The sequence below is a fragment of the Pleuronectes platessa genome, chromosome 4 (genome assembly GCF_947347685.1).
Source record: "Pleuronectes platessa chromosome 4, fPlePla1.1, whole genome shotgun sequence".
In the NCBI taxonomy this organism is placed as follows: Eukaryota; Metazoa; Chordata; class Actinopteri; order Pleuronectiformes; family Pleuronectidae; genus Pleuronectes; species Pleuronectes platessa.
Window position 1 is genome coordinate 25,949,048 of NC_070629.1, and position 22,969 is coordinate 25,972,016.

Sequence of the window (22,969 nt, forward strand, 5' to 3'; positions counted from 1 at the left end):
ATTTTTGTAAAATGTTGTAAAGATCTCTCACTTGCCAGTTTATACAAAGTCCACAGGAGAATACATCCAGTTGAGAAGCCACACCATGGCAACACGAGAGGGATAATATTTGCTCAAGCATTGTCAAAGAAGTTGTTACTTAGATATTTATTCATTAATTAGTGATACAACAGTTAGGGAAAACGACACTGGAAATGTTTCCAGGAGACCAAACAAGAGATGAACCTTGTTGTAGTTCAATGCTTTATGTAGTTCCATCACCACTGACGAGGAGCAGACTTCAATAACTTCACAAAGCATTGAACTACAGACAGGTTCATCACTTACATCTACACAAGAGTTATTGTGTACATTTGCATTAGCTGCATCTCTGCAACTGAATGTGGAAAATATCCCATTGAGGAGACATCACAATATCTTTGATGCAGTACATGGTCAACAACATTTGCTGAAGTACCCACGTTTCTGTTCTTCATGTGACTGTCATTGATATTTACATCTGCAAAGGAAGTGATGTTTTCACCCATGTATCTTTGTTTATTAATTTATCAGCCATTTATACCAGATGGTGCAGGAAGGGGACGGGGGTGAGAGAAATTGATTGGGTAAAGTGGCAGATCCAGGATATTTTATTATCACTGACTGTTAAGAGATGTTGTCAATGTGTCAGGAAAGACTGTGGATCAAGATGTACAAATCTGACATATTTGTGGTACAGAGATTTATAAGAACAAAGTATGTGGGGCAGATTATCAGATGACTTCCCTTTTCTCTTTCCTATTACAAAAGAAGAAAATATGTTGTTAATGTGTACACTGTCCTAAATGACTCACTGTAAATGTTTATTCTTTTGTACTACGTGTATTCAATACTTCAGTGCATTTGCAGTTCATTAAAGTTTTTTGAAATATGAAGTTTTTTGAATCTGTGTTTGTCTGTAAATTAGCAAAAAACTCCTGGACATCAACATGAAACTGGGTGAAAAGATGTGGTCAGGTGATCTTGATGAAAAACATCTTACACATTTAGAGGACTAACATTCAAGTGTGTGTAACTTGGTGCTGCTGGATTGAATTGAAACAAGTAAGATACATGGAAACACTGAAGAATACTTTGTTTTAGAATGGTATCAACAAAGGAGACAGGAAGTTAAATATCCACTTCAAATTAATCAGACAGAGCTGAATATTATAGTAATTATGCAGAGGAGTTCAGTAGAGTACATCATTGTTTTTATATCTCTAATAGATGCTGGAGATACAAGGAGAATTTAATGTTTTAGTCCTGAATCTGTTTTGAGCCACGCTCCAATCCCGAAGGTGGCAGTGATGCACCCGGAAGCTGTTTGCCAACATTCATTATTACCCTACTGTCTAGAAAAAAACACCACAGTGCTGTTCATTCGTGAGGCAGACTTCAAACTATCATACTAAACAACCTCACCTACAGCCAGACTGACCTCCTCCACCGAGCATTCCACAGCCGGACACAGTTTGATGCCGTGTCAGCGTGTGAGTTTGTGGAGGCCGAAGCCTCCGCCTGCAGCAACCATGCTGCACAAACACACCGGAAGCTACCAACTAAACTGCTGCTACTGACACTATCACTCCCACAGGAACAAAACACCCCTACTATAAGTAAAGAGCGAAAAGAGCAAAGAAAAGGTAGAGAAAGAGAGAGAGAGACAGACAGACAGAAAGATTGTTGTCCCCTCAGCGGTCGGACTTTCAAACCAGCTGTAGCCCTGGTGTTTGGCACACACACATTTTAATATATTCTAGTATTTTGACAAGGACGAATGTATCCTTAGCTGATTTAGTGGAGGAGCTGAAGAAGACTGGACTCCAAGCTGCTCTTGCTGATCACTGCTATGCTGGACCTGAAGTTGCGGCCTGTGATGTCTGCACTGGGAGAAAACTGAAAGCTCTGAAGTCCTGTTTGAATTGTTTGGCCTCTTATTGTGAAAAACACCTTGAGCCTCATCTTCAGTCAGCTGCATTGAAGAAGCACAAGCTGGTGGAGCCCTCGGAGAAGCTCCAGGAGAACATCTGCTCTCGTCACGACGAGGTGATGAAGATGTTCTGCCGACGTGACAGCAGCTGTGTCACAGGTCAGAGGTCGACTACAGGACATTCTGAGTGAGACAAAGATTTTACAGATTGTTTCTCAAGTGGATGTTTTACTGCCACAACCAGAGCCACAGACCAGAGCTGACTCTTAATATATTCACAGGAAATCACACTGGATCCAGACACAGCAAACAAATATCTGTTATTATCTGAGGGAAACAGAAAAGTAACACACATGAGTGAAGAACAGTCTTATTCTGATCACCCAGACAGATTCACTGATTGGCCTCAGGTCCTAAGTAGAGAGAGTCTGACTGGACGTTGTTACTGGAAGGTGGAGGTGAGAGGAGCAGTTGATGTATACAAGAATACCAGCAGAGCGGGAAACTCACTTGAATGTATATCTTGGTCATAAGCTTGTGTTCGAAAGAGTTATAACTTTCATTACAACAGCATCAGGACTCCAGTGTCAGGTCCTGTGTCCTCCAGAGTAGGAGTGTACCTGGATCACAGTGCAGGTGTTCTGTCCTTCTACAGAGTCTCTGACACCATGACTCTCCTCCACAGAGTCCAGACCACATTCACTCAGCCTCTCTATGCTGGAGTTAGGGTTTATGATGATGGAGCCACAGCTGAGTTCTGTAAACTCAAGTAGACTCGAGTCATTAAAAGCAGTGATTTAGATTTTGTGTGTAAATCTTTAACTTCTTTTGTCTCCATGTTTGTTGATCAAAGTTCGTCGTGGTGACGTTTCTGCTCCGCACAGAGATCAGCTGTCAATCAAACACTGAACTTCCTTTATCACACGTGTTTACTTCTCATTTTGTAAAGACAGAAATCTATAATTACACTGAAATGAATGGGTTTGGAAGAACTGATGTTGCTGTTGTTTTCTAAATCAATGTAGAAATAAGGTTGTGGGATGTTTTAGAACCTGTATCGATCCTGATTAGTGTTGTGAAGGGGCGGAACATTTCTGGAACTTTCCATGGGAAGTTAAATTCAGGAATTATCGAAATGTGGACTCTTTTTTTGCAGAAGTTAGCCTATAACAGGGAACTTAAAGGAAGTTGAAAACAAGACAAGGCGAGCCGAGCTCAGCTGGAGCCTGGATGCAGCTAGTTGGGAACATTGTCTGCCAGAAAAGTAAACCTATGACTTTGTGTTGTTGTTGAACGTCTTTGTCATTACCTAGCATGTTGATTATTTGTTACACTGAAGCCATCTTCATGATAATACCAAGTTCATTTGTATACAGTAGGCTAACCTTTTACAAGCGTGAGAGTAGTATATATATTCAGTTGCAATCAGAAATATTCAACCCCCCTAAAGATTTTAAAGATTTATCAATTAAAGGTTTTTCAAAGAGCAAGATTCTGCTTCGGAAGACTTCTTTATGAGTTGAGTGATACAGAAAATCAACTCAGAAAATGCATGATTTAGTATTTGTGTGTAACAGTATATATCGTTAAGATAGCCATGTTACAATTATTCAACCCCAATATAGTAGTGTTGTTTTTAAAGCTGTCTGAGAGTTTTTATGGCCTAAAGTGGAGTTGAAACGTTATTAAGCCTTTGGGAACTCTATAATGATCCTTCATTGGCTTCAGATGTGATGCGTATATAAACCCCACCCATGAAGGTATTCAAGGTGAGTTGCATCATGGGAGAGACAAAGGAGCTTCCACCAAAGCTGAGCGAGAAGATTATTTCATCACACCTGAAGGGCCTTGGGTAGAAGAAGATTTCCAAAAAGAAACATCATTGGGAGCATTATACGAGATATTAAAACTTATGGAACAGGGCTTTCAGTGGAAGAAAGCCCAACCTTTCATCAAGGGCCCTCAGCAACTTAGTCAGCACAACAGAGCGAGAGATGGAGAGAAAGAGATTTTTGAATTTAGAAAACAACTTTATTAGGCACTATTTTTTGACAACACACATTGAAACACCAAATAACTTATTTTAAATGACAAATGGATAAAAGAATCACACAAGATAATCAGCACAAACGAGTTCTCGAGTTGTCACAGAACATAAAACATCTTGAAAACACCACAGATCATTAAAAGAGTCCAGGTCACCTGCTGCTTTATAAAAACTCAAATCAACCAACAGTCAGGATCTAATCACGTTGACACAGACAGGGACCAACAAAATGGGGACGTTCTGCTCTACCTTCCTCTTCCTGCTAAGCCATCTTAGCCTGCCCTAAATCAAAGATTAAAAGATGGCTTTTGTGTTTTTTGTTGGTGAGTGTATTTAAATCCATGAATAAAACCCTGCTTGTTAAAAACCTCTTTAAAACTGGTAAAAACAACTTGTAAAAACAGAAACAAACCATAGAGACGGTGACAGAGAGTTGCCTTTACACTACAAAATGGGCATTTGTCTCCATGGTGTTCTTGATTATGGAGACAAAGGCGTTCACTGCCATGATGCCGTAGACACTGGAGGTGTCCGTGTCTCTTATTCAGTGGAGGTTTATACAACGACTTCCACTGAGGTCCGGTTTCTTGGGCTCCACCAAAATAGCTCCTCCAAGGAGTGTCAGTCGTCCATTCAGTTATTTTATGTTAAGTGTTTTTACCATTAGTCTATAGAGAGTTTTTCCGGGGTGATCTAAAACAGTCCCATACAGGACAAGCTCATGCAGCAGCCAGTGCAGGGAGTCCCCCTCTTGCCTTCGCTCTTTTTTTAAAAGGTTCCAGGCTTTTAAAACACTCTTGTAAAACCCAGGAAGAGATGGTGAGACTATCTTGGTATCTTTAATTAAAAACAGAATAAATGTTACAGGATGCACCGGGATAGAGGTCTCCACAGAGCGTCCCTTGGCCGGTCAGCATCTCTGGACGAACTGGAGGCAGAAGGCAGCGCCCCTGCTGTCCAGATGGACCAGGCCTTGCCCCCCCCTCCTCCTCAGGAAGGAAAATTACACTCTTTGTCTGCCTCAAAAGAATTCTATTAAAACCCATTGTACCTCTTCCATGAGAGAGGTGGAGGATCAACACAAGCCAGCCGGTGCCACAGGGTAGATGAGACCAGGTTGTTTGCTATTAGTGTCCGGCCTTTAAACCACATCTTGGGCAACAGCCACTTCCATTTTATCAATCAACCTTTTACCTTCTCCAGGACATTGTCCCAATTTTTTTCAATGTGGGCCTCATCTCCCAGGAAGACTCTGAGTTATTTGAGTCCTCCTTTGTTGCAACCCAGTCTCATCAGAAAACGTTCAATGGCAACGTTGGTCCACTTGGAACGACGTTACCATCTCACAATCTGAGAGGCCAGATTGTGAGATGGTAACATTTAGTCCTCCCATTGTTTTGCATTGGCGTGTTCTCACGTCACGTGACTCTCAAGCTCCCGTCTGCGGAGAGGAAAACATGGCGGAGATTCCCTGTTTTTTCAGATAAAAATATAATTTTGTAACTTAGTTTGGGCATAAAAATACATTCTGACACCATTTCTAGCCAGAAATGTGCTCTTTGCTTCCACAGTCTTCAGCCAGTTCGTGCTTATGATAAATATTTTAATAGTTATCACGCATGTTTTTATCGTTGCTATGACGGTTGCCATGCCACCACGGCGCAGCTTGGTGTTTAAATCACAGTCCCTGCGTGGTGTCCTTCAGTGATCGTGAATGTTATTCATGTTATATAATAGTAATATTTGAGGTTAGATTACATCTCTAATGAGAAGGAACCTGCGAGTCTGTTCATACCGAGGCCGGCCCGAGTGCGCGACCGGCCCGGACCGAGTGCGCGACCGGACCGAGTGCGCGAGCGGACATGACGTGTGGCTGTCGTAAAAACCCTATTTGTAAACAACCAGCCCTTTTAACTCGGGGCTGCGTTATAAACACGGAGCGCTTGGAAGACCACGATGTCATCTTCCTTCTGTCAGGTAAGTAGTTTATTGTTTTTAAAGATCGTTACGATCTAGGTTTACAGTCCGAGTGCGGAGAGAGTCCGTCAATCCACACTATGGACGCTGTTCATCAGCTAATACGCCATTGTTAGCCACATGCTTCAGGCCACGGTAGCCTGTGCTACCTGGGAGGTGAATACATGGTTGTTGAAAGCAGACGCTAGCTCATCATTGAGGGACGCTACAATATAAATATAAACATGAATTTGATTTATGAATGCTTTAGATTAATAAGGAGTGTATTTGTCTGCCATTACTCCACAATATCAGGTCAATTTGGTTTAATGTATAGTATGCACTATGACAATAATGTTTCCATGTTATGGAGTTGCGATTCATTTTATAAAACAATTGCTATGTTCTGTTTTTTAATCAAGGAGGATCAAAGTGAAGCTACAGGAGTTTCATTAACGTCAACAACTTGGACCGAACACTTTGTTTTGCTTGATGAAGAGCAGGAAGGGCAGCCTGGAGAGAAAGAGAAGCCGGGTTGAGCCCACTACCATCATCCACGTACCACGAGGAAGATGAGGGAGAGAAATGATCCTACCATTAAAGAGGTACTTTTAAGTTACATACCAGAAAAAACATTTTATATAATTTGCCAAATATACATTTTTATTAAATCCCCAAAGTACGCTTGCTGAAATACAAGTTAATATCACACTGAAAGAAATTTGATCAATCATGCTTCCCTGCTGTGATTGTTTAACTAGGAAAACAACTTTTTCCACAGGAAGGCAAGTAAATTTAAGGAATACATGTGCAAAGTTTTCCTCTGTTATGTATAATGATGACCCCCATCAAACATAATGTTAGCAATATTTACACCTTTTAATTTATACTGTTTATTTCTGTCTACATGTGTGAATTTGCCTTCATTAGTTTCAGAAAAGAGCGATGATGTATCGGTCAGTGGGCGGCAGCACGAGACTCCGCAAACTAGTCTGTAAGCAAAGTAGACGAAGGCATCGAGGTTGCGGCCTGCCATCATTGTTATTTTGCTTAAGGGACTGAATATGTTTCATGTAGAAATATTAGCATTTCCCTTATATCTACCAAAACTGCTTGTTTCACAGACTGCAGTTTTGTTTTGATCCGATGTGGTGTGCAAATACAACCGTATCTGCAATGGGTTGTGGGGCATTAACATTTGTAACTCTAATTTTGTTTTGACAGACTGTGAAAAGAACGTTGAGAACATCACCACTCTACAGGAAGACACAGTCCAGTAATGGGTGTCAGAAGTTCAGTAGTGAACGACAGGTACTGTGGGAAAGTGTGTGTCATTGTTGTACAATGTCCTTTGACTCTGTTTAAACAAGGTTAACACAAAAAGGTTTGATTGTAAACTGATATCGGTACGAATTCATGTTATTCTCCTCGTCAAAAGAAACAAACAATCAAAATTACCTGCAGAACACCCTTGATGGACGCTTCAGCTGCATCGTCAGACTGGCCCGACAGCAAGATGCCAACTTTAATGCCAATTTATTTGTGTAACATTCTGTGACCAAATGTATAGATAACTTTTTGTAGATTGTCAAAATAGATAACCCATTTATTACAAAAAAACTACACTAGAATTACCGCACTGCGTTGTATGACTCCGCTAACCAGAGCAGTGTCCGTCTACATATTTCTACATATTTTCTCTCATATAAATGACACTGTATCTCTTGACAACTGAAACCATAAGATGAGGTCAGTGTGGCCTTGACCTTTTTACTTTAAGACAAATACAAAGTTAGACAATCCGAAAACATGCAGTTATGCCTCCGGCGACTCGCTATTGCAGAGGCATTAAAACCGTAGTGTAGTAGATTGGATTTTATTGGTGTTACATTGGACATCTTGTATGGGTACACCAAAAAATATATTTGGTTTCACATTCTAGATGGCAATAAGCAGAGTCATCAACTCAGGAAAAATATTTCTGTAGAAAAGAAAGCCTTGTATGTGTGTATGTATACATACACACAAACGCACAATTGAGACGTTTTTGTCTTTTATCATATATTCTCAGGCAGTACTGACGCATTTACTGAGAGGGGACGTGAGGGCCTACTCTGCGTGCTCAGAGTTCAAGCCCAGCAGGCTGCAGCGGGCCTGACATATTCTGGAACAGCAGCACAGTCTTTAGATGACTCCTCTGAAGATGAAAACATGGCGAGGTACTTCTCCACTGATGAAGAACTGTGAGGGCTGTGATTAGCTACACTCTCTTGCTACAATGCTACTCATGCTACTCCCTGGCAGCCTTAGGAAGGCATTAGCTTGCTGTGTGGTAGCTGTTAGCTTCAGCATTTTTAGTTTTTAGTGGCCTGTCTGACGTTTATGTTTTAAAAAAACAATCAGAGGGAACCATCTTCATAATTTAACACTATGGTTTGTTTGTGTCCTTCAGTTCACAAACAAACATGAAACTGGGTGAAAAGATGTGGTCAGGTGATCTTGATGAAAAACATGTTACACATTTAGAGGACTATCATTCATAAGTGTGTGTAACTTGGTGCTGCTGGATTGAATTGATACAAGTACGATACATGGAAACACTGAAGAATACTTTGTTTTAGAATGATATCAACAAAGGAGACAGGAAGTTAAATATCCACTTCAAATTAATCAGACAGAGCTGAATATTACAGAACTGCTGCAGAGGAGTTCAGTAGAGTACATGATTGTTTTATATCTCTAATAGATGCTGGAGTTACAAGGAGAATTTAATGTTTTCGTCCTGAGTCTGTTTCTAGACACACTCCATCCAGAAGGTGGCAGTAATGCGCCTGGAAGCTGTTTTACAACCATCATTAGAAGACGAAGAAGAAGTACCGTTGTTAGCCTGCAATGCTAACATCCAACAGTACTTGATGCTACTCGGCTAAATGCTTTCGGATTAACTCTTCTACTACACAAGTGGTTTTGTTTCGTTTATAACACTTGTCGGCAGAAGTAAAGCAAGTCGCCATCTTCCGTATTCTGTCTCGCTTCGTTCTCGGAGACGTTAGTTGGCTAAAGCGTTCGAATGGAAATGTCTACAATCCAGAGTTTAAGACAGTTGATCAACGAGAGGTTACACACTGCTGCTGAAGACATATTTGTATGTTTTGAAGCGACTGTCGCAAAGTACGAGGATGAGATCGGTCGTCAGCGCAGACTGCTGGATGTAACTTTGAAACCTGTAGTAAAGCTAAAGATAATAGGTCTGTATCACCTGAGTTAGCGAACTATACACCACACTTATAATCCCTGCTAGTCTAAACACATGGACTCTTTTATCATGACTTCTGTCCATTGTCTCCTCCAGAGCTCCCACAGCGACATGTCTGTATCAAGGAAGAGTTTCCTGCTGACCTGCTGGAGAGGAACCCCAGTCCAGACCAAGAGGAGCCAGAACCTCCACAGATTAAGGAGCAGCAGGAGGAGCACTGCATCGGTCTGTCTCCTTTTGAAACCACATTTAAATTCACTTGATTTCTGCTTGGATCTGCACCAAATTGCAAACACTCATAACTATCATTAATCTATAATTTACATACGTCTGTCTATTGTCTCCTCTAGAGCTCCCAGAGCAACATTGTCTTAATGAGGAAAAGCTTCCTGCTGACCAGCAGCTCTGGAACCTTGAGAGGAACCCCAGTCTGGACCAAGAGGAGCCAGAACCTCCACAGATTAAAGAGGAGGAGGAGCACTGCATCGGTCTGGAAGTAGAGCAGCTTGTACTGAAGCAGGAGGATCAAGATAACCTTTTGTTGAATCCAACTCTCAAAGAAAGTGACCACAGTGAACCAGAACCAAGTGACCACCAGCTCCTCTCCCACAGCTCAGCTCAGAGCCAAGATCTCAACGGAGGCCAGCATGGAAACTCAAAATCAGTTAGTAATGCAGAGCAGGCATCAGAAAAGGGACATCATGTCATCACAAGAGCAAAAGGGAGCACAAGTCCCAGTAACCTTGCATGTAGCACTACCATGTCAAAGATTGTGCCGAATATCTGTAAGAGTAAAAAGGTTTTCCAGTGTGACACTTGTGGAAAAGTCTTTAAGTTGAAGTCATTATTAAATAGACATCTGAATGTGCACACAGGTGAGGAATCATATCTTTGCAAAACCTGTGGAAAAAGATTTGGGTACAAGTCAGCACTAAAAACACATTTGAGACTCCACACAGGGGAGAAACTTTATTCTTGCGAAATGTGTGAAAAAGGTTTCACAACTAGCACAAGTTTGAAGATCCACGAGAGAACGCACACGGGCGAGAAACCTTTTTCTTGCAATACTTGTGGGAAAAGTTTTAGCTTGAGAACTAGCCTGCAGGGACACGAGAGAACGCACACTGGTGAGAGACCTTTTTCTTTCAAAACTTGTGGGAGAAGTTTTAGTGCGAGACAAACCCTGCAGGTCCACCAGAGAACACACATGGGCGAGAAGCCTTTTTCTTGCAAAACTTGTGGGAAAAGTTTTCGTGCGAGTCAAACCCTGCAGGATCACGAGAGAACACACACGGGCGAGAAGCCTTTTTCTTGCAAAACTTGTGGGAGAAGTTTTAGCCAGAGATCTACCCTGCAGGATCACGAGAGAACGCACACGGGCGAGAAACCTTTTTCTTGCAAAAGTTGTGGGAAAAGTTTTACACGTGGATGTAGCTTGAAAGTTCACATGAGAAGCCATAAAGGTGAGGAGTCGTATCCATGTACAACTTGTGGGGAAAGATTTGTTATCAAATCCCTTCTAACCAAACATTTGATGACCCACACATAGCAAAACTGATATTTTTGTAAAATATTGTAAAGATCTCTCAATTGCCAGTTTATACAAAGTCCACAGGAGAATACATCCAGTTGAGAAGCCACACCATGGCAACAGGAGAGGGATAATATTTGCTCAAGCATTGTCAAAGAAGTTGTTACTTAGACATTGATTCATGAATTAGTGATACAACAGTTAGGGAAAACAACACTGAAAATGTTTACAGGAGATCAAACAAGAGATGAACCTTGTTGTAGTTCAATTCTTTATGAAGTTCCATCACCACTGACGAGTAGCAGACTTCAATAACTTCACAAAGCAATGAACTACAGCCAGGTTCATCACTTACATCTACACAAGAGTTATTGTGTACATTTGCATTAGCTGCATCTCTGTAACTGAATGTGGAAAATATCCCATTGAGGAGACATCACAATATCATTGATGCAGTACATGGTCAACAACATTTGCTGAAGTACCCACGTTTCTGTTCTTGATGTGACTGTCATTGATACATCTGCAAAGGAAGTGATGTTTTCACCCATGTATCTTTGTTTATTAATTTATCAGCCATTTATACCAGATGGTGCAGGAAGGGGATGGGGGTGAGAGCAATTGATTGGGTAAAGTAGCAGATCCAGGATATTTTATTATCAGTGAATGTTGAGAGATGTTGTCAATGTGTCAGGAAAGACTGTGGATCAAGATGTAAAAATCTAACATATTTGTGGTACAGAAATTTATAAGAACAAAGTATGTGGTGCAGAATATCAGATGACTTCCCTTTTCTTTTTCCTATTACAAAAGAAGAAAATATGTTGTTAATGTGTACACTGTCCTAAATGACTCACTGTAAATGGTTATTCTTTTGTACTACGTGTATTCAATACTTCAGTGCATTTGCAGTTTATTAAAGTTTCTTGAATTATTGTGATTGTAGTTTACGTCTGTCACACGTTGAATTGGTGTTTGTCTTTGTGCAGGAAAATTCCCCTGACTAGGTGTCTCCCTGCTATGACCTTGATAAACAGGATGGAACCCTTATTTGGTGATGTTTTTCTTCCAACTGGTACCGTGGACGGACGGACACAGCAGATAACACACAGAGGATGATCTCCTGTCTTTCAATTATTTATTTTTTTCATATCCTTTCTCATGAAATGCGTCTTTGTATAAGTTCGGGCTTTTGAGAACTTGCAGCCAGTTGTTCCATTTTGAGCACCCGTGCTTGTTGTATAAACTCTGCAGAGCTTATTATTATAAAATTATCGAAAGCAACTCCAGTCTTAGAATTTCATTATTTCAAATCTCAAGATGAATTTCCATCACATCTGTTTGTTAGCAAAAATATGCTCAAACTCCTGGATGTCACCATGAAACTGGGTGATAGGATGTGGTAAGGGTCAGAAAAGTACTGATTACACTTTGGTGCAGAAACAGGAATTCTGACCACTTTCTTTAGAACATGACTGTTTTTGTATCTTACAGTTAAAAGGAGAATTAAATTTTGTAGTCCTGAATCTCTTTTGAGCCACACTCCATCCAGAAGGTGGGAGCAAAAAACTCCTGGACATCAACTTGAAACTGGGTGAAAAGATGTGGTCAGGAGATCCTGATGAAAAACATGTTACACATTTAGAGGACTATCATTCATAAGTGTGTGTAACTTTGGTGCTGCTGGATTGAATAGAAACAAGTACGATACAGGGAATCACTGAAGAATACTTTGTTTAGAATGATATCAACAAAGGAGACAGCAAGTTAAATATCCACTTCAAATTAAATAGACAGAGCTGAATATTACAGAACTGCTGCAGAGGAGTTCAGTAGAGTACAGGACCGTTATTATATCTCTAATAGATGCTGGAGTTACAAGGAGAATTTAATGTTTTCGTCCTGAGTCTGTTTCAAGACACACTCCATCCAGAAGGTGGCAGTAATGCGCCTGGAAGCTGTTTTGCAACCATCATTAGAAGAAGAAGAAGTACTGTTGTTAGCCTGCTATGCTAACCTCCAACAGAACTTGATGCTACTCGGCTAAATGCTTTCGGATCAACTCTTCTACTACACACGTGGTTTTGTTTCGTTTATAACACTTGTCGGCAGAAGTAAAACAAGTCGCCATCTTCCGTATTCGCTCTCCGCTGCGTTCTCGGAGAAGTTAGTTGGCTAAAGCGTTCGAATGGAAATGTCTACAATCCAGAGTTTAAGACAGTTTATCAACGAGAGGTTACACACTGCTGCCGAAGACATATTTGTATGTTTTGAAGTGACTGTCGCAAAGTACGAGGAGGAGATCGGTCGTCATCGCAGACTGCTGGATGTAACTTTGAAACCTGTAGTAAAGCTGCAGAGAATAGGTCTGTATCACCTGAGTTAGCGAACTATACACCACACTTATAATCCCTGCTAGTCTAAACACATGGACTCTTTTATCATGACTTCTGTCCATTGTCTCCTCCAGAGCTCCCACAGCGACATGTCTGTATCAAGGAAGAGTTTCCTGCTGACCTGCTGGAGAGGAACCCCAGTCCAGACCAAGAGGAGCCAGAACCTCCACAGATTAAGGAGCAGCAGGAGGAGCACTGCATCGGTTGGTCTCATTTTGAAACCACATTTAAATTCCCTCGAATTTACTGAATTTTTGCTTTGATCGGCACCAAACTGCACACACTCATTACTATCATTAGTCTATCACAGGGGTTTTCAACCAGGGGTCCGCGCCCCCCTGGTGGTCCGCAAAAGCATTGCAGGTGGTCCGCAAAATTTGCTCTGATATTTCAACACATTTTCAGATTACTCTTAAATATCATGAAAAGTATTTAAAATAGGAAAAATATGTCTAAAATAATATACAGGGGATGAGGGAACCTTGAAACCGGCTTGGGGCTAGAAACCGCCAGTAGTTTTCCCCTGTGCATGTGTGTTAAAGGTAGATGTAGATGAGCGTTTGAGCTCGCTAGAAAAACTCTCAGGAGGTCTTTGTTATGTCGTTTGTATGATGGGAATTTTTATTTTCCCAAAACGAAGGCCCAAAAGGGCAGAATTAATAATGAAAATATTAAATAAAACAAGAGCGAAAAAACAAATACTTTGAAATAAGAAAAATAAAATGGCATAATAGCCAAAACAATTAATTGCAATAACAGTCAACTTTACCACGTTCGCTGATTGAGAAACAATTTCTTAGGAGAGCTCTAGACACACACAAGTACTACTTACACAGTAGGTGGGATTTGCTGCTGGTGATCACGACGTTAAACTTAAGTAGGCCTCAATTGTTTGTGTGATATTGTATGATTATCATTTGTGACATATTCTGCATTACTTTGTCATCTTCCCGATTCAGTTGTAGCCCCAGTTTATGTTGATTGTTATTGATCACCGTTACTTTAACGTTCTCCCAACATGTCAGCTAAGTGTCTGTTCATTTAAGTCATGAACGTTATATATTGACCTACATATGGTTCTGAGTTGCAGTACAACTACAAACTGCATTTTAATTTTGTTTTCAATTCTTAAGCACTGAAAATCACTGTTTTTAGTTTTTTACACATTTTTCTGGATTTGTTTGAGGTTTTTAAATAAAACCAACATGGAAAACCAAATGTTAAAGATTCCTTCTATCCACTTGCACGCACGCACACAGACATAAACACACACACACACGTAGGCATGCGCGCGCGTTGGCACATCAGTGGGCCGCGGATTAATTTCTAGTCAGAATGGTGGTCCCTGGGACAAAACCAGTTGAAAACCCCTGATCTATCATTTACCTACTTCTGTCTTTTGTCTCCTCTAGAGCTCCAGGAGCAACAATTTCTTAATGAGGAAAAGCTTCCTGCTGACCAGCAGCTCTGGAACCTTGAGAGGAACCCCAGTCTGGACCAAGAGGAGCCAGAACATCCACTGATTAAAGAGAAGGAGGAGCACTGCATCGGTCTGGAAGTAGAGCAGCTTGTACTGAAGCAGGAGGATCAAGATAACCTTTTATTGAATCCCATTCTCAAGGAAAGTGACCACAGTGAACCAGAACCAAGTGACCACCAGCTCCTCTCCCACAGCTCAGCTCAGAGCCAAGATCTCAGCGGAGGCCAGCATGGAAACTCAAAATCAGTTAGTAATGCAGAGCCGGCATCAGAAAAGGGACATCATGTCATCACAAGAGCAAAAGGGAGCACAAGTCCCAGTAACCTTGCATGTAGCCCTACCATGTCAAAGATTGTGCCGAATATCTGCAAGAGTAAAAAGGTTCTCCAGTGTGACACTTGTGGAAAAGTCTTTAAGTGGAAGTCATTATTAAATGGACATCTGAAGGTGCACACAGGTGAAAAATCATATCTTTGCAAAACCTGTGGAAAAAGATTTGGGTACAAGTCAGCACTAAAAACACATTTGAGAGTCCACACAGGGGAGAAACTGCATTCTTGCGAAAGGTGTGAAAAAAGTTTCACATTAAGCAAAAATTTGAAGATCCACGAGAGAACACACACGGGCGAGAGACCTTTTTCTTGCAAAACTTGTGGGAAAAGTTTTAGCCAGAGAGCTAGCCTGCAGGGACACGAGAGAACGCACACGGGTGAGAGACCTTTTTCTTGCAAAACTTGTGGGAGAAGTTTTAGTGCGAGAACTAGCCTGCAGGGACACGAGAGAACGCACACGGGTGAGAGACCTTTTTCTTGCAAAACTTGTGAGAAAAGTTTTAGTGCGAGACAAACCCTGCAGGTCCACGAGAGAACACACACGAGTGAGAGACCTTTTTCTTGCAGAACTTGTGGGAAAAGTTTTAGAGCGAAACAAACCCTGCAGGATCACGAGAGAACGCACACGGGCGAGAAGCCTTTTTCTTGCAAAACTTGTGGGGCAAGATTTAACGGTAGAAGTAACGTGCAGGTCCACCAGAGAACACACACGGGCGAGAAGCCTTTTTCTTGCAAAACGTGTGGGAAAAGTTTTAGTGCGAAACAAACCCTGCAGGATCATGAGAGAACGCACACGGGCGAGAAGCCTTTTTCTTGCAAAACGTGTGGGAAAAGTTTTAGCCAGAGAGCTAGCCTGAAGGGACATGAGAGAACGCACACGGGCGAGAAAGCTTTTTCTTGCAAAAGTTGTGGGAAAGGTTTTACACGTGGATGTAGCTTGAAAGTTCACATGAGAAGCCATAAAGGTGAGGAGTCGTATCCCTGTATAACTTGTGGGGAAGGATTTGGTATCAAATCTCTTCTAACCAAACATTTGATGACCCACACATAGCAAAACTGATATTTTTGTAAAATGTTGTAAAGATCTCTCACTTGCCAGTTTATACAAAGTCCACAGGAGAATACATCCAGTTGAGAAGCCACACCATGGCAACACGAGAGGGATAATATTTGCTCAAGCATTGTCAAAGAAGTTGTTACTTAGATATTTATTCATTAATTAGTGATACAACAGTTAGGGAAAACGACACTGGAAATGTTTCCAGGAGACCAAACAAGAGATGAACCTTGTTGTAGTTCAATGCTTTATGTAGTTCCATCACCACTGACGAGGAGCAGACTTCAATAACTTCACAAAGCATTGAACTACAGACAGGTTCATCACTTACATCTACACAAGAGTTATTGTGTACATTTGCATTAGCTGCATCTCTGCAACTGAATGTGGAAAATATCCCATTGAGGAGACATCACAATATCTTTGATGCAGTACATGGTCAACAACATTTGCTGAAGTACCCACGTTTCTGTTCTTCATGTGACTGTCATTGATATTTACATCTGCAAAGGAAGTGATGTTTTCACCCATGTATCTTTGTTTATTAATTTATCAGCCATTTATACCAGATGGTGCAGGAAGGGGACGGGGGTGAGAGAAATTGATTGGGTAAAGTGGCAGATCCAGGATATTTTATTATCACTGACTGTTAAGAGATGTTGTCAATGTGTCAGGAAAGACTGTGGATCAAGATGTACAAATCTGACATATTTGTGGTACAGAGATTTATAAGAACAAAGTATGTGGGGCAGATTATCAGATGACTTCCCTTTTCTCTTTCCTATTACAAAAGAAGAAAATATGTTGTTAATGTGTACACTGTCCTAAATGACTCACTGTAAATGTTTATTCTTTTGTACTACGTGTATTCAATACTTCAGTGCATTTGCAGTTCATTAAAGTTTTTTGAAATATGAAGTTTTTTGAATCTGTGTTTGTCTGTAAATTAGCAAAAAACTCCTGGACATCAACATGAAACTGGGTGAAAAGATGTGGTCAGGTGATCTTGATGAAAAACATCTTACACATTTAGAGGACTAACATTCAAGTGTGTGTAACTTGGTGCTGCTGGATTGAATTGAAACAAGTAAGATACATGGAAACACTGAAGAATACTTTGTTTTAGAATGGTATCAACAAAGGAGACAGGAAGTTAAATATCCACTTCAAATTAATCAGACAGAGCTGAATATTATAGTAATTATGCAGAGGAGTTCAGTAGAGTACATCATTGTTTTTATATCTCTAATAGATGCTGGAGATACAAGGAGAATTTAATGTTTTAGTCCTGAATCTGTTTTGAGCCACGCTCCAATCCCGAAGGTGGCAGTGATGCACCCGGAAGCTGTTTGCCAACATTCATTATTACCCTACTGTCTAGAAAAAAACACCACAGTGCTGTTCATTCGTGAGGCAGACTTCAAACTATCATACTAAACAACCTCACCTACAGCCAGACTGACCTCCTCCACCGAGCATTCCACAGCCGGACACAGTTTGATGCCGTGTCAGCGTGTGAGTTTGTGGAGGCCGAAGCCTCCACCTGCAGCAACCATGCTGCACAAACACACTGGAAGCTACCAACTAAACTGCTGCTACTGACACTATCACTCCCACAGGAACAAAACACCCCTACTATAAGTAAAGAGCGAAAAGAGCAAAGAAAAGGTAGAGAAAGAGAGAGAGAGACAGACAGACAGAAAGATTGTTGTCCCCTCAGCGGTCGGACTTTCAAACCAGCTGTAGCCCTGGTGTTTGGCACACACACATTTTAATATATTCTAGTATTTTGACAAGGACGAATGTATCCTTAGCTGATTTAGTGGAGGAGCTGAAGAAGACTGGACTCCAAGCTGCTCTTGCTGATCACTGCTATGCTGGACCTGAAGTTGCGGCCTGTGATGTCTGCACTGGGAGAAAACTGAAAGCTCTGAAGTCCTGTTTGAATTGTTTGGCCTCTTATTGTGAAAAACACCTTGAGCCTCATCTTCAGTCAGCTGCATTGAAGAAGCACAAGCTGGTGGAGCCCTCGGAGAAGCTCCAGGAGAACATCTGCTCTCGTCACGACGAGGTGATGAAGATGTTCTGCCGACGTGACAGCAGCTGTGTCACAGGTCAGAGGTCGACTACAGGACATTCTGAGTGAGACAAAGATTTTACAGATTGTTTCTCAAGTGGATGTTTTACTGCCACAACCAGAGCCACAGACCAGGGCTGACTCTTAATATATTCACAGGAAATCACACTGGATCCAGACACAGCAAACAAATATCTGTTATTATCTGAGGGAAACAGAAAAGTAACACACATGAGTGAAGAACAGTCTTATTCTGATCACCCAGACAGATTCACTGATTGGCCTCAGGTCCTAAGTAGAGAGAGTCTGACTGGACGTTGTTACTGGAAGGTGGAGGTGAGAGGAGCAGTTGATGTATACAAGAATACCAGCAGAGCGGGAAACTCACTTGAATGTATATCTTGGTCATTAGCTTGTGTTCGAAACAGTTATAACTTTCATTACAACAGCATCAGGACTCCAGTGTCAGGTCCTGTGTCCTCCAGAGTAGGAGTGTACCTGGATCACAGTGCAGGTGTTCTGTCCTTCTACAGAGTCTCTGACACCATGACTCTCCTCCACAGAGTCCAGACCACATTCACTCAGCCTCTCTATGCTGGAGTTAGGGTTTATGATGATGGAGCCACAGCTGAGTTCTGTAAACTCAAGTAGACTCGAGTCATTAAAAGCAGTGATTTAGATTTTGTGTGTAAATCTTTAACTTCTTTTGTCTCCATGTTTGTTGATCAAAGTTCGTCGTGGTGACGTTTCTGCTCCGCACAGAGATCAGCTGTCAATCAAACACTGAACTTCCTTTATCACACGTGTTTACTTCTCATTTTGTAAAGACAGAAATCTATAATTACACTGACATGAATGGGTTTGAAAGAACTGATGTTGCTGTTGTTTTCTAAATCAATGTAGAAATAAGGTTGTGGGATGTTTTAGAACCTGTATCGATCCTGATTAGTGTTGTGAAGGGGCGGAACATTTCTGGAACTTTCCATGGGAAGTTAAATTCAGGAATTATCGAAATGTGGACTCTTTTTTTGCAGAAGTTAGCCTATAACAGGGAACTTAAAGGAAGTTGAAAACAAGACAAGGCGAGCCGAGCTCAGCTGGAGCCTGGATGCAGCTAGTTGGGAACATTGTCTGCCAGAAAAGTAAACCTATGACTTTGTGTTGTTGTTGAACGTCTTTGTCATTACCTAGCATGTTGATTATTTGTTACACTGAAGCCATCTTCATGATAATACCAAGTTCATTTGTATACAGTAGGCTAACCTTTTACAAGCGTGAGAGTAGTATATATATTCAGTTGCAATCAGAAATATTCAACCCCCCCAAAGATTTTAAAGATTTATCAATTAAAGGTTTTTCAAAGAGCAAGATTCTGCTTCGGAAGACTTCTTTATGAGTTGAGTGATACAGAAAATCAACTCAGAAAATGCATGATTTAGTATTTGTGTGTAACAGTATATATCGTTAAGATAGCCATGTTACAATTATTCAACCCCGATATAATATTGTTGTTTTTAAAGCTGTCTGAGAGTTTTTATGGCCTAAAGTGGAGTTGAAACGTTATTAAGCCTTTGGGAACTCTATAATGATCCTTCATTGGCTTCAGATGTGATGCGTATATAAACCCCACCCATGAAGGTATTCAAGGTGAGTTGCATCATGGGAGAGACAAAGGAGCTTCCACCAAAGCTGAGCGAGAAGATTATTTCATCACACCTGAAGGGCCTTGGGTAGAAGAAGATTTCCAAAAAGAAACATCATTGGGAGCATTATACGAGATATTAAAACTTATGGAACAGGGCTTTCAGTGGAAGAAAGCCCAACCTTTCATCAAGGGCCCTCAGCAACTTAGTCAGCACAACAGAGCGAGAGATGGAGAGAAAGAGATTTCTGAATTTAGAAAACAACTTTATTAGGCACTATTTTTTGACAACACACATTGAAACACCAAATAACTTATTTTAAATGACAAATGGATAAAAGAATCACACAAGATAATCAGCACAAACGAGTTCTCGAGTTGTCACAGAACATAAAACATCTTGAAAACACCACAGATCATTAAAAGAGTCCAGGTCACCTGCTGCTTTATAAAAACTCAAATCAACCAACAGTCAGGATCTAATCACGTTGACACAGACAGGGACCAACAAAATGGGGACGTTCAGCTCTACCTTCCTCTTCCTGCTAAGCCATCTTAGCCTGCCCTAAATCAAAGATTAAAAGATGGCTTTTGTGTTTTTTGTTGGTGAGTGTATTTAAATCCATGAATAAAACCCTGCTTGTTAAAAACCTCTTTAAAACTGGTAAAAACAACTTGTAAAAACAGAAACAAACCATAGAGACGGTGACAGAGAGTTGCCTTTACACTACAAAATGGGCATTTGCCTCCATGGTGTTCTTGATTATGGAGAAAAAGGCGTTCACTGCCATGATGCCGTAGACACTGGAGGTGTCCGTGTCTCTTATTCAGTGGAGGTTTATACAACGACTTCCACTGAGGTCCGGTTTCTTGGGCTCCACCAAAATAGCTCCTCCAAGGAGTGTCAGTCGTCCATTCAGTTATTTTATGTTAAGTGTTTTTACCATTAGTCTATAGAGAGTTTTTCCGGAAGCTCCCTCCAGGGAGACCAAGCGAGCCGGCTGCACCAGAGGTCCAGAACAGTCTTTGATATCCAATGCCAGGAAAGTGGCGAGGAAAGGGTCCCCCACATTGGGGGGAATGGAACCATCTTTAAAAGAGTTTAAAAGCTAGATGTGCTGATCTGCCAGTCTTCTCCTCCAGTGGTCAAGTACCCTCGCCATCGTTCTTTCGGATTTTAACCCCAGTTTGTTGGCCAGCCCTGTGGGGTCTTCTGGTCGAGGCCCGGCTAGCTCCACCTCCTGGCCCAGCGTGGCGACTCCCACAGCCTGCAGAACTCTGGACAGGGTGCCTTGTGCCCAGCGGGGGTGATCTAAAACAGTCCCATACAGGACAAGCTCCTGCAGCAGCCAGTGCAGGGAGTCCCCCTCTTGCCTTCGCTCTTTTTTTAAAAGGTTCCAGGCTTTTAAAACACTTTAAAAGCCTGTTCATCAAACTGTCCTATGACTGAGAGGAAGAACACGATGGGTTTATCTTTGAAGCTTTGTTTGCTTGTTCACTATTTGTTTTGTTTTCTGGGCTTTTTCTTGTGGTTGACGAATTCAAACCAAGCGCACTTTGATGACGTGCTTGATACGTTACCGTTGATCATCTGTCCATCATCGTATAAAGCCCGCCCTGACAATCTGATTGATACGGTCACTTTCGAACCGGGCATAATTTCTCCCCAACGGAGCGACTCCAGACCGAACTTCCCGACCTCAAATGTTGTGGGCGGGGCTAAGTTCGTCTGGCATCCAGGCTAACCAGATGGTGCAGGAAGGGGACGGGGGTGAGAGAAATTCATTGGGTAAAGTGGAAGTTCCAGGATATTTTATTATCACTGAATGTTGAGAGATGTTGTCAATGTGTCAGGAAAGACTGTGGATCAAGATGTAAAAATCTAACATATTTGTGGTACAGAAATTTATAAGAACAAAGTATGTGGTGCAGATTATCAGATGACTTCCCTTTTCTTTTTCCTATTACAAAAGAAGAAAATATGTTGTTAATGTGTACACTGTCCTAAATGACTCACTGTAAATGGTTATTCTTTTGTACTACGTGTATTCAATACTTCAGTGCATTTGCAGTTTATTAAAGTTTCTTGAATTATTGTGATTGTATTTTACGTCTGTCACATGTTGAATCGGTGTTTGTCTTTGTGGAGGAAAATACCCCTGACTAGGTGTCTCCCTGCTATGACCTTGATAAACAGGATGGAACCCTTATTTGGTGATGTTTTTCTTCCAACTGGTACCGCGGACGGACGAACACAGCAGATAACACACAGAGGATGATCTCCTGTCTTTCATGTCTTTTTCTTTTTCATATCCTGTCTCATGAAATGCCTCTTTGTATAAGTTCTGGCTTTTGTGAACTTGCGGCCAGTTGTTCCATTTTGAGCACCCGTGTTTGTTGTATAAACTCTGCAGAGCTTATTATTATAAAGACTCAAAAGCAACTCCAGTCTGAGAATTTCATTATTTCAAATGTCAAGATGAATTTCCATCACATCTGGTTGTTAGCAAAAATATGCTCAAAATCCTGGATGTCACCATGAAACTGGGTGATAGGATGTGGTAAGGGACAGAAAAGTTCTGATTACACTTTGGTGCAGAAACAGGAATTCTTACCACTTTCTTTAGAACATGACTGTTTTCATATCTTCCAGTTAAAAGAAGAATTTAAAGTATTAATCCTGTATCTGTTTTGAGCCACACTCCATCCAGAAGGTGGCAGCAAAAAACTCCTGGACATCAACTTGAAACTGGGTGAAAAGATGTGGTCAGGGGATCTTGATGAAAAACATGTTACACATTTAAAGGACTATCATTCATAAGTGTGTGTAACTTTGGTGCTGCTGGATTGAATAGAAACAAGTACGATACATGGAAACACTGAAGAATACTTTGTTTTAGAATGATATCAACAAAGGAGACAGGAAGTTAAATATCCACTTCAAATTAATCAGACAGAGCTGAATATTACAGAAATGCTGCAGAGGAGTTCAGTAGAGTACATGATTGTTTTATATCTCTAATAGATGTCGGATTTACAAGGAGAATTTAATGTTCTCGTCCTGAGTCTGTTTCAAGACACACTCCATCCAGAAGGTGGCAGTAATATGCCTGGAAGCTGTTTTACAACCATCATTAGAAGACGAAGAAGAAGTACCGTTGTTAGCCTGCAATGCTAACATCCAACAGTACTTGATGCTACTCGGCTAAATGCTTTCGGATTAACTCTTCCGCTACACACGTGG

General features: G+C 41.2%; 1 protein-coding gene and 1 long non-coding RNA gene across 2 annotated transcripts; both read left to right on the forward strand.

Annotated features, from left to right (window-relative positions):
- The first annotated feature begins 5,873 nt into the window (after positions 1–5,873).
- Positions 5,874–8,499, forward strand: LOC128437884 (uncharacterized). Its single transcript, XR_008338269.1, has 4 exons — positions 5,874–5,975; positions 6,377–6,559; positions 7,179–7,265; positions 8,026–8,499. It is a non-coding gene; the product is annotated as an uncharacterized LOC128437884 (long non-coding RNA).
- Positions 8,500–8,843: 344 nt separating this feature from the next.
- LOC128438509 (zinc finger protein 93-like) lies at positions 8,844–12,025 on the forward strand. The gene is made up of 2 exons (XM_053421091.1): positions 8,844–9,202; positions 9,711–12,025. Exons 1-2 carry the CDS (start codon positions 9,025–9,027, stop codon positions 10,757–10,759), a joined length of 1,227 nt encoding a protein of 408 aa, XP_053277066.1. The 5' UTR covers positions 8,844–9,024; the 3' UTR covers positions 10,760–12,025.
- The last annotated feature ends 10,944 nt before the right edge of the window (positions 12,026–22,969 follow it).